The 9,947-nt window shown below is 46.7% G+C and overlaps 3 protein-coding genes across 4 annotated transcripts; 2 read left to right on the top strand and 1 right to left on the bottom strand.

Moving 5' to 3' along the window:
* Positions 1–6: 6 nt before the first annotated feature.
* mrpl32 (mitochondrial ribosomal protein L32) lies at positions 7–1,075 on the top strand. The gene is made up of 3 exons (XM_037274098.1): positions 7–189; positions 303–496; positions 639–1,075. The coding sequence occupies exons 1-3, from the start codon at positions 96–98 to the stop codon at positions 888–890; spliced, it is 540 nt and encodes a 179-aa protein (XP_037129993.1). The 5' UTR covers positions 7–95; the 3' UTR covers positions 891–1,075.
* Positions 1,076–1,327: 252 nt separating this feature from the next.
* Positions 1,328–3,494, bottom strand: ccdc127a (coiled-coil domain containing 127a). 2 transcript variants are annotated; one of them, XM_037274095.1, is made up of 4 exons: positions 3,380–3,494; positions 2,839–2,973; positions 2,206–2,450; positions 1,328–2,115 (listed from the first exon to the last, which is right to left on the bottom strand). In XM_037274095.1, exons 2-4 carry the CDS (start codon positions 2,966–2,968, stop codon positions 1,669–1,671), a joined length of 822 nt encoding a protein of 273 aa, XP_037129990.1. In that variant the 5' UTR covers positions 2,969–2,973; positions 3,380–3,494; the 3' UTR covers positions 1,328–1,668. The 2 variants fall into 2 exon arrangements, with proteins under 2 accessions (XP_037129990.1, XP_037129991.1); XM_037274096.1 differs by lacking the exon at positions 3,380–3,494 and adding an exon at positions 3,301–3,319.
* A 196-nt stretch (positions 3,495–3,690) lies between these two features.
* Positions 3,691–8,728, top strand: sdha (succinate dehydrogenase complex, subunit A, flavoprotein (Fp)). The gene is made up of 15 exons (XM_037274090.1): positions 3,691–3,836; positions 4,413–4,493; positions 4,605–4,766; positions 4,874–5,017; positions 5,246–5,410; positions 5,495–5,643; positions 5,715–5,839; positions 6,000–6,168; positions 6,249–6,444; positions 6,518–6,689; positions 6,884–7,002; positions 7,117–7,228; positions 7,545–7,675; positions 7,750–7,863; positions 7,937–8,728. The coding sequence occupies exons 1-15, from the start codon at positions 3,774–3,776 to the stop codon at positions 8,021–8,023; spliced, it is 1,989 nt and encodes a 662-aa protein (XP_037129985.1). The 5' UTR covers positions 3,691–3,773; the 3' UTR covers positions 8,024–8,728.
* Positions 8,729–9,947: the final 1,219 nt, after the last annotated feature.

A 9,947-nucleotide genomic window follows, 5' to 3' on the forward strand; every position in this document is an offset into this window, starting at 1 on the left:
AGAAGAAGAAGTACCTTGTCGCCCTTTAGTGACGAACGTATCAGTGACCGTCAAGTGTTTGACATGTTTTGAAGGGAACCAACGTGGAACATCAAATGAATTTGGCTGCGTTGATGCACAGTTTAAGATGCTCCTTGTTGAACATCGAGAGCAGGCTCCTGCAGGTGGCTGGGATAGAACAACGGTTGGGTGAGTTTATAGCAACCCAATACAGCAACTTGCTCCTATTCATCCGACTTGATCCCTCGAAGATGTTTGGAGAGATGTCTTTCGGCCGGCCAGTGATGCGATTGTGTGTGCAGTTCCAGCCCTGGCAATGAACGGCTCCAGCCTGCTGCCTTCTGTCGAGGAGCAGCACCAAGAAGAGGAGCAGAGTGGAGCGGGACCTCACGGCGTTCTGGACAGCATCATGTGGATGGCAGCACCCAAAAAGAGACGCACCATCGAGGTCAACCGAACAAGGAGGAGAGATGAGACCAAACTTTGCAAAGTCAAGGTACACCCGTCGTCGTTTATTATGTCAGCGCTCATATAAGCTACACTCACGACACGGCATTGATAGCCAAAGTTTTTTTTTTCTGTTTGGGCCACTACACACTATATGTCACTATCTATCACCTGGTTCATCTCTCCTTCAGCTGAACATCGAGCCTTGTCCAGAGTGCGGCCACCTAAAGCAGAAACATACCATGTGTGGCTTCTGTTACGCTAAAGTGTGCAGAGAGACAAGTCTGATCCGTCGCCAAATTCAAGAGATGGAGGGCGGTCCTCTGGCTGCCCCGACTGTGGAGACCGTTGTCTTGTACGCTGACGAGAAACCAAGCGAGCTGGACCAAGGAAAGAGGGTGGTGGAGAGGCCTAGGAAACGGCCCGCCTGGTTCCCCCACTAATGCTGGTGTAGTCTGGCGCTATGTGCTGCACTACAAACCATTGGAATGCAGACTTAGTCATGTCTGTAATTATTGTGGCTTGATTTGAGCAACACTGTTTTGTGTCATCTGTATGTGCACAGCAACAACTTCAGTCCCTTTTGTTTGGTAATAAATCATTGTGTGGGAAAATAAAATCAACAAAAGCATGTCATTTGTTCCCCCATCCATTTTCAGTGGTGCTATTTAGTCGGGTCATGAGGGAGCTCATGATGTTGTCAACCAAGGTGCCTTGAGAGATCATCCATTTTTTTCAACGTGAGAAACACTGCACTAGACGATGCCTACCTCAAGCGAGCTGGTGACGCACGCTGAAGCTGCCTCTCAACACATGCAACTCGTGTTGACATGTTTTTATCCTTATGTGAGAAACTAGAAACAACACAAGACGGTGGAAGCAAATTCCTACACCGAGGCTTTATTGTGCGCAAAACACAGAGTGCTTAGGGCATCTGAACATAAAATAGAGCTGAAGAGGAGTAAGCATCAGCACATTTCACGCTAAAATATCTTTCAATGTGGCAGTATCAATGAAAAGGTTGCCAATCAAGTGCATGTCCTGAAATGTTCATTTCAAAAGACTATATTTGAAGCTTTGATTCTGGATATCATTTAAGTGCTTTTAGATCTGGTGATTTGAAGCTAATGCTTCTTATTTGGGTATCCGGGGAGAACTCATTGTTTTAAAAATGTGACCAAAAGTCAGAACTTGCTCCATATTCCATTTCTGATGTTCCTATCATTTTGTTTGCGGCTTAACGTTTTCCCCAAGGAGGACTGCCTCGGTTCTCTTGTGTTTCTGAACAGTGACCTGCAGCTGCCAGTACTTGAGATAAACCCACATGAGACTTCCATTCTTCCTCTTGTCCACGTTCATCATGTTTGCACAATGCTTATCCCTCTTAAAAATATCTTGAAGATCATCCTCCAGATTCAGTTCATCCAGGACGGGCTCCTTGACAGCTTCCAGCAGCATGTTTCTCTCCATCTCTAGGCGCTTGTCTCGAGGTAGGATGAGGGAACAGTAGGCGTTCTGGCGCTCCGCCAGTTGAGCCTCGAGATGGCTCAGTGCGGCATTGGCTCTCTGGAACCACTCATTCTGTTGCTCCGTGGCCTGATGCAGGACAGCTCCTCCAGCTCCAGACTTGATATACTTTTGCTTCTCTTCTTCCAACCACTCACGCTCCTGATGGAGAAGATGAGAGATTGTTTGGTGCTCAAGCGATTCAATTCAATAGGTCAGTCGCCATCAGTGTTTGTGAAACAAAAAAATGACCTGCTGTAAATGTTTCCGTTCTTCTACCAGGAGATGGCTCTGGGAGATCATGGCCTGCTTGTAGCCTTTCACCCTCTGTCTTTCCTTCTCGAGCTCCAGCTCCAAGGAAGCCAAGGCTCTGCGCCTCTCTGTTAACGTCTCTTCATACCTGGACTCCAACTCGCTTTTTACCAGGAACACATCTTTGTTATACTTGGATTTGACCTTCTCAATCTCTCTCTGAGACTCGCGGGTCCAGATCCAACCTGAGAAGACAAACAAAAAGCATCTTTTCCTCATTTCAACATCAAGAGCAGCTGCAGAGATCAAAACAAAAGAAGTCAAAAATAGATTCAGGAAATGACCCAAAATACGACGAAAAATCCATTTTGTGTTAACATTAATAATAAGTGCAAAAGAACAGAGTGTACTGTCCAAACAAACGCACGCACTAATCGCCCTTGATGTTTGTCACAAGTCCTGATCCACAATATTGTGTTCATTTTTGCAGTAGGGACATTGAGAATAGTTTCTTATTGTACAACAGTGTGTGACTTGTTTTTGAATTTGGTAGTTGAGAATGTGACGGGAATTTGAAAATCCCACCCATGGTATATGGCAGTCTAACATGAAACACTTGCTGATGCAACTTACGAAATGCAGCCAGCCCCAGCATTGGCACCAGGAGAGCATAGTTCCACTGGTTGCCATCTGCGCCTCCCTCCCCTCTTTCTCCTGCGTCTGGTTGAATGTTCCATCTTGGGGGGTCATTCAGGTTGTTCATTGAGGCTATTGACAAACAAATCAAAACATAAGCATTCACATGATCATGTGGGATTGTTTTTTCAAGTAACACTCGATAGAAGGGAGCAAATGTAATCTCATTGCATCTCTGTACTTCAGCATGACTACAGATAGAAAAGAAACTATATTTAAGTAAAAGCAAAAATGTACAGACGTGTACTCCAGTACAAAAGTAAAAAAGAGTTTTTATTGTGAATATCCACGGTAAAACCTTCACATGCTTGCAATGCTGACTGCCCAGCTAACCACAACAAGGCTAACTAAGTCAAGGCTACAAAGCTAGCTAACATGTAGGCTAACGCGTTCGTACACCTTAGAGTGGTTCACAAATGCAACCAACGGGACTTTGTTATTCCGACGTCTGTTTTGAGGTAATGGTGTTGTGTCTCACCTTGAAAGGAAAGTCTAGGTCACTTATACATTTGTTCCGGCACCATATACCCAGGTTATACCATTTCTAACCCGTTGACGGTCCTTCTACATCAATAGGGAGGGGTGTTTAGATTGGTGTTATTATACATGTTCTATTACATGACATAATAAGCACACGTAAAAGAGTATCTTAATTAAAGCAACCATTACAATGTTTATTTAGCAAAAAGAGCTGCTGTAAAAGGTAGAAAACGTTTGCAAATACACTGTATGTATTATGTCACCCCTGTTTATCGGAGGGTGGTTCATTCCAGTCGCTCACAATACGTCAGCCTCTAGCTAGTCTGGACTCTCAAGTGTTGTCGGATCGGATCAGATCGGATCGGATCGACGTCTCATCTCTAACGGACATCATGGCTGCTGTTCAAGCTGCTTCTCGCCTCCTTTCCAAGAGGATATTATCCTCCAGGAAAGCAGTGAGTATCTCTACTCGTTTTGTGGAGTTGTGCATTACATGGCAAGTTCCAAATGAAGGTCGGTCGGTGACGAATAGACTGCATTGCATTGCTTTCATAACTACTTGCGTAACCTGCGTTACGTAGGAAAGGGCTGCTTCAATGTGACACGAGTTCTGCGGTGACGATAGCTTTTAAAAGGCCACTAAAAGATGTCTTCTGTTGCCGTTTCTTCCCAACTATGGACATATATATCTACATTTTAAGAACGTTTGACCAAGTGTTATTCTTTTCCGTCAAAGAACACGTTTACTTCCTTGTCCTTGTGAGAAGGGTTGTGGCTCTTGTTGTTAGCATGGTTGTTAGCGTAGCATTACGTATGTTTAGGAACCTCAAAACATTGTGTGAAGACCTCTTATTTCACGTAATAACGCATTAATAAGGCGCTGTATGGAGATAGCATCATCATCATCATCATCATACTGTAGCCCAGGGGTCACTCGTTCCGGCCTTTAACCTTAAATGATCAGTATTGTATTATGCATCAGCAGAGCGTGCGATATTTGTGATAACAAATATTTTTGTCTTTGCTGCCAGGTCTCTGGTACAGCAGTTCAAGGTTCCAGGAATTTGCACTTCTCCATTTACGGCAAGAAAGATGCGAAGGTTTCTGACAGTGTGAGTTGAAATAATCATCTATTGAAGAGTCTGAATATATCGATTGACTTCAAATGTTGTGGGTCAATGTAATCAACGTAAGGGCTGGAAGGTTTTCTTTTTTTTACTCAGATCTCCAATCAGTACCCGGTTGTTGATCACGAGTTTGATGCGGTGGTGGTTGGCGCTGGCGGAGCGGGACTCCGGGCAGCTTTTGGCCTTTCTGAGGCTGGCTTTAACACTGCCTGTGTCACCAAGCTTTTCCCCACCAGGTCTCACACTGTTGCGGCGCAGGTAGAGTCAATCATTTTGAATAATAATTCCGGCTCAGCTAAGACGGCTTCCAATATTGTATCTTACGATCAACCAAAAGTCAATGTTTGCCCAATGTGTACTCTCAGGGTGGAATCAACGCAGCGCTCGGCAACATGGAGAACGACGACTGGAGGTGGCATTTCTACGACACGGTGAAGGGCTCGGATTGGCTAGGAGACCAAGATGCCATCCATTACATGACAGAGCAGGCTCCTGCAGCTGTTGTGGAGGTAGCTACATGTTGAAATTCACATCCACAACAAAGCTGTTTTCAAATGAAAATCTCTCTGAGAGTGCCAATCCAAACATCACGCACGCATCCTACTTTCATTTTTGACATCATTCAAAGCTGGCATCTAAACAATGTTGTGCAGACTTTTGACGTATTGAGATATCTCAAAGATAGAAAGATGCATTCTGCCTTCATGCATGTCACATCCTCTTTCTCTCTCCACTAGTTGGAGAACTTTGGCATGCCTTTTAGCCGCACAGAGGACGGTAAGATCTACCAGAGGGCTTTTGGAGGTCAGAGTCTGAAATACGGCAAAGGAGGCCAAGCCCACCGCTGCTGCTGTGTCGCAGACAGGACCGGACATTCGCTACTTCACACTCTGTATGGTCGGGTATGTTCGCAATACAGAAAGACCCTTTGGACACGCGCACCTATTATACAGTACGTTGAGCCTTTGTCTTCATCTCGTCTTCAGTCGCTGCGTTACGACACCAGTTACTTTGTGGAGTATTTTGCGCTGGACCTTCTGATGGAGGACGGCGAGTGCAAAGGCGTGATCGCGCTCTGCATGGAGGACGGCTCGATCCATCGCTTCAGAGCTCAGAATACGGTCATTGCTACCGGGTAAAGCGGCCACTTTGCCGGGCATCTGCCCTTTTCCGACGGGAGCTCAACAAAACGCTCTCTCTTTCCAGGGGCTACGGTCGAACTTATTTCAGCTGCACGTCTGCTCACACCAGTACCGGGGACGGAAACGCCATGGTGACCAGAGCAGGTCTGCCCTGCCAGGATTTGGAGTTTGTGCAGTTCCATCCCACCGGTGAGAAAACAACACAAAAGGTTGTGTTTTCAAAGACCGCACATTAGCCGTTGCAAGACTCCTTCCTTCCTCCCTCCATCCCTCCCTCCCTCCCTCCTCTTAACTTAGATCAATTCTTCCGCAAAGACCACAATATATGGAATCTTGTTCATCTTTCCAGGGATCTACGGAGCCGGTTGTTTGATCACCGAGGGCTGCCGTGGCGAGGGAGGCATCCTGATCAACAGCGAGGGCGAGCGCTTCATGGAGCGCTACGCACCCAACGCCAAGGACTTGGCATCCAGAGACGTGGTGTCCCGCTCCATGACCATCGAGATCAGAGAGGGCAGGTCATTGATTCCGACACTCTCCAATGCAAGAAGGATTTGGAGAATCTCTGCACTCTTTGAACTTTTGTGTGGTTCTTCAGGGGTGTGGGTCCACAGAAGGACCACGTATACCTGCAGCTGCACCACCTCCCTCCTCAGCAGCTCGCCACCAGGCTGCCCGGCATCTCGGAGACGGCCATGATCTTTGCCGGCGTGGACGTCACCAAGGAACCCATCCCCGTCCTGCCGACCGTCCACTACAACATGGGAGGCGTACCCACAAACTACAAGGGCCAGGTAAGTGCCATCGTTGACCCGCCGCTCGCTCTTCTGCAACTGAGATGGTTCTGAATTTCCACCCGCCTGTCAGGTGATCACTCACACTAACGGCGAAGATAAGGTGGTTCGTGGGCTGTACGCCTGCGGAGAGGCCGGCTGCGCCAGTGTTCACGGTGCCAACCGCCTCGGCGCCAACTCTCTTTTGGACCTGGTGGTGTTTGGCAGAGCCTGCGCCCTCACCATTGCTGAGGAGCACAAGCCCGGTGAGGAATTTGTGGAGGCGCCCTGTCAAAATGCAAAGATTGCTTGACATTTCTGCTTGGCAATGAATGCCTCCTTAGAAACTGTGGCCATGCTTGACCCAAAAAATGGGTTTTGGAAATGCTTTACAAATAAGTGATGGGAGTTGAATTGAAACTTGTGCTGACATGGTGAGGATTTTGTTTCTTCCGTCAAGGAGAGGCACTTTCCCCTCTTAAGTCCAATGCAGGAGAAGAGTCTGTGGCCAACCTGGATAAGCTGAGGTTTGCCAACGGAAGCTTGCGAACCTCTGAAATAAGGCTCAACATGCAGAAGGTATGTATGCATGCGCACGCGCACACGCGCGCACACACACGCGCGCGCGCACACACACACACACACACACACACACACATTGCACACTATATCATTTTGTCCTTGTTTCCCCAGGCCATGCAGGCTCACGCCGCCGTGTTCCGTACCGGCTCTGTAATGAAGGAGGGATGTGACAAACTGGATGCCATTTACCAGACCATGGACGATATCAAGACCTTTGACAGAGGTAGGTTTCACATCAAACAAGGCAAGTTCAGGTCAAACACGAGCGCTTTTGTCCATATGGCACTGCCATAAGCAACAAAATCCGAAAGCTTCTTGTGGGGCTTGAATAGAAACCATCCAGCCGGAATTCCAAATACATCCATACTAGTCGGGGTTCTCTTGCTATACGCTTTGATACAATGACACCGATAGCACCTTGTCACCCTTCCAGGCAGGTAGACTTGCAGTCGTTCACGACTCCACCTTGCTCCTGGCTTGTGTGCTTTTAGCCCGAATCAAATGTCATTCTCTTTCATCTCCACCGCAAACGTCGTCAGGCATCGTGTGGAACACCGACCTGGTGGAAACACTGGAGCTGCAGAATCTGATGCTGAACGCCGTCCAGACCATTCACTCGGCCGAGCAGAGGAAGGAGAGTCGAGGAGCTCATGCCAGAGAAGACTTCAAGGTCTGTGTTTCACCAAAGGGGGAATAATCCCGCTTCCTCCCTTGCTCTGACACGGCGTCTCTTTTGGATCACAGGATCGCATCGATGAGTACGATTACTCCAAGCCCTTGCAGGGTCAGGAGAAGAAGCCCTTTGAGCAGCACTGGAGGAAACACACTATGTCCTATGTTGAGCCCAAAACTGGCAAGGTACTGTGGCTAGTTTTCTGCTGCCGCATCGTTGACCTCAGTAAATCAAATGATCTACTTTGCCCAAATGCAGGTGACCTTGGAGTACCGTCCTGTCATTGACCACTCTCTCGATGAACAGGACTGCGCCCATGTCCCTCCCGCCATCCGCTCTTACTAAGATGCCCTCCTCCGACAGACCGACCATGATGTCTGCAAATGATCACTCACTATTGATGGTGAAATTGTTCCTGCAATACACAAAACATTAAAGGGAACTATGCTCATGTGTTTGAAGGTGTGCCGTGAACACATTTCATCATCCATCTTTGCTATTGTGCCGGACTTGTGCGCTTTCCTAGATTTGCGGTGCTTGAAATGCATTTGATATTTCGGGTTAGGTTCAGTCTGCACAAGCTCGTGTTGCTGTAAGGCCGCAGCCCGGGAAAGTTTGACGCATGTAAATATGACCTCAATGTACAATAAATAGAATGGATCACATACTACCTGTGTGTTACAAGAGAAATACACACATTAGTGATCTCTTGGTGTGTTTGCAGTTAACAAGTGATGCAATACAAACGTAATCATGCGGTATACTGTATGTACATCAATAACAAAGAAGAAATTCAGACTTGTAACATTTTTTGCTTTGCTTTCTCTTAAGTAGCAGACTGCTCTCTTAGCAAACGTTTTGCCAACCACATATTGGTGCCTAGGCAATTGACGGTATGAATGTCAAGGTTGGCACTCACTCATTTGAAGTGGTGACTATTTATTTGCCTGTTTCTGGTTTTGCCCTAACTTTGGGTTCATGTTGAATAAAGAGACAAAACTGTGTAGAAACACAAGTACTTTTCCTGTCCTGTAAAATCAGGCAAACATGGAAACGTAGTGATAATCTGAAGTATGAATCGTAAATTTGCAACCACAAAGACCCAACCAGATTAGACCTGACTCCGCCCAGCCGCCACACGGAAGCAATCCACTTGTTTCTACGCCTTGGGTTTGCCATTAAAACGCAAAATATGTATGCTTGCATTGCAACTGTTCAACGACAATTAAAAGAATTGAAACAGACTTAAGAGAGTTCTTGATGATTCAACCTTATTATTGTAGTTTATTTGTAGTCACAGCAAGTGACAACAACAATTATGAACATATGTCATTGTGGGAAGTGCTTGGCATCCCTTATCAAGTGCTCAACTGAGACCGACCGCTCATGTCCCTCCTGGACCTTCCTTGTGACTACGCTTTCTTATTTATTTCTATTTTTTTAACCTCGTGTAGTGTACCTATTGAAGTGTCCATGAGGTGTACCTAATGACAGGCCACTCGATTAGGGAACAATCATGGTCAAAGCTTAACTGAAAGTGCCACACCCGCCCTCACCCCCACCCCCTGATTGGCTGATGGCTTGGTGACGTCACTTATGGACACTGCATCAGGTACACCGCCATTTTCAGGTGTACCTAATAACAGGCCACTTCATTCGGGGAAAATCATGGCCAAAGCTGAACTGACCCCCACCTCCTGATTGGCTGGTTGATCCGTGACGTCACTCGGACACGCCATTTGGTCCACCGCCATTTTCAGGCGTACCTAATAACAGGCCTCTTCATTAGGGAAAAAGCTTACCTGACGTGAAAGTGAAAAGTGCCATCACCCCCACCTCCTGATTGGCTGTTTGATCTGTGACCTCACTTGGACACTCCATTAGGTACACCGCCACTTTCTCCTAGGGCCTTTTTTGCGCCACGGACCGGTTACGTGTCAGAAATATTTTCGCGGACCGGCCTTTATATAAAGAAATCATACATTTATATAAATAAATCATACATTTATAATAAATATATAAATACGACTGAAAGGAATCAAATGATACGACTGGCATTAAAACAAGTATAAACGACATGAAAATAAAACTCACCCTTCCGTTGAATTAGTGGGAGCACTGAGCTGGTTTCTCAGCGTAATCGGAGACAATGACACCCCAAGTGGTTAAGGTTTGTCTTTGAATCCAGGATGCTTGGTCTCCATGTGCCCAAGCACTTTGGAAGGCTTCATTGCCTCGTTAGCTACAGCCTGTCGCCAGTCGCCACATA

This window comes from Syngnathus acus, chromosome 16 (assembly GCF_901709675.1).
Source record: "Syngnathus acus chromosome 16, fSynAcu1.2, whole genome shotgun sequence".
Lineage (NCBI taxonomy): Eukaryota > Metazoa > Chordata > Actinopteri > Syngnathiformes > Syngnathidae > Syngnathus > Syngnathus acus.

Bases quoted from the DNA above. Each gene is read 5' to 3' on its own strand.
- sdha (XM_037274090.1), top strand. From the start codon at position 3,774: ATGGCTGCTGTTCAAGCTGCTTCTCGCCTCCTTTCCAAGAGGATATTA. The intron at 3,837-4,412 runs GTGAGTATCTCT...CTTTGCTGCCAG, and splicing joins TATTATCCTCCAGGAAAGCA to GTCTCTGGTACAGCAGTTCA. The intron at 7,864-7,936 runs GTACTGTGGCTA...GCCCAAATGCAG, and splicing joins TTGAGCCCAAAACTGGCAAG to GTGACCTTGGAGTACCGTCC.
- mrpl32 (XM_037274098.1), top strand. From the start codon at position 96: ATGAATTTGGCTGCGTTGATGCACAGTTTAAGATGCTCCTTGTTGAAC. The intron at 190-302 runs GTGAGTTTATAG...TTGTGTGTGCAG, and splicing joins TGGGATAGAACAACGGTTGG to TTCCAGCCCTGGCAATGAAC. The intron at 497-638 runs GTACACCCGTCG...TCTCTCCTTCAG, and splicing joins CCAAACTTTGCAAAGTCAAG to CTGAACATCGAGCCTTGTCC.
- ccdc127a (XM_037274095.1), bottom strand. From the start codon at position 2,968: ATGAACAACCTGAATGACCCCCCAAGATGGAACATTCAACCAGACGCA. The intron at 2,451-2,838 runs GTAAGTTGCATC...TTGTCTTCTCAG, and splicing joins GCTGGGGCTGGCTGCATTTC to GTTGGATCTGGACCCGCGAG. The intron at 2,116-2,205 runs GTCATTTTTTTG...CTTCTCCATCAG, and splicing joins AACGGAAACATTTACAGCAG to GAGCGTGAGTGGTTGGAAGA.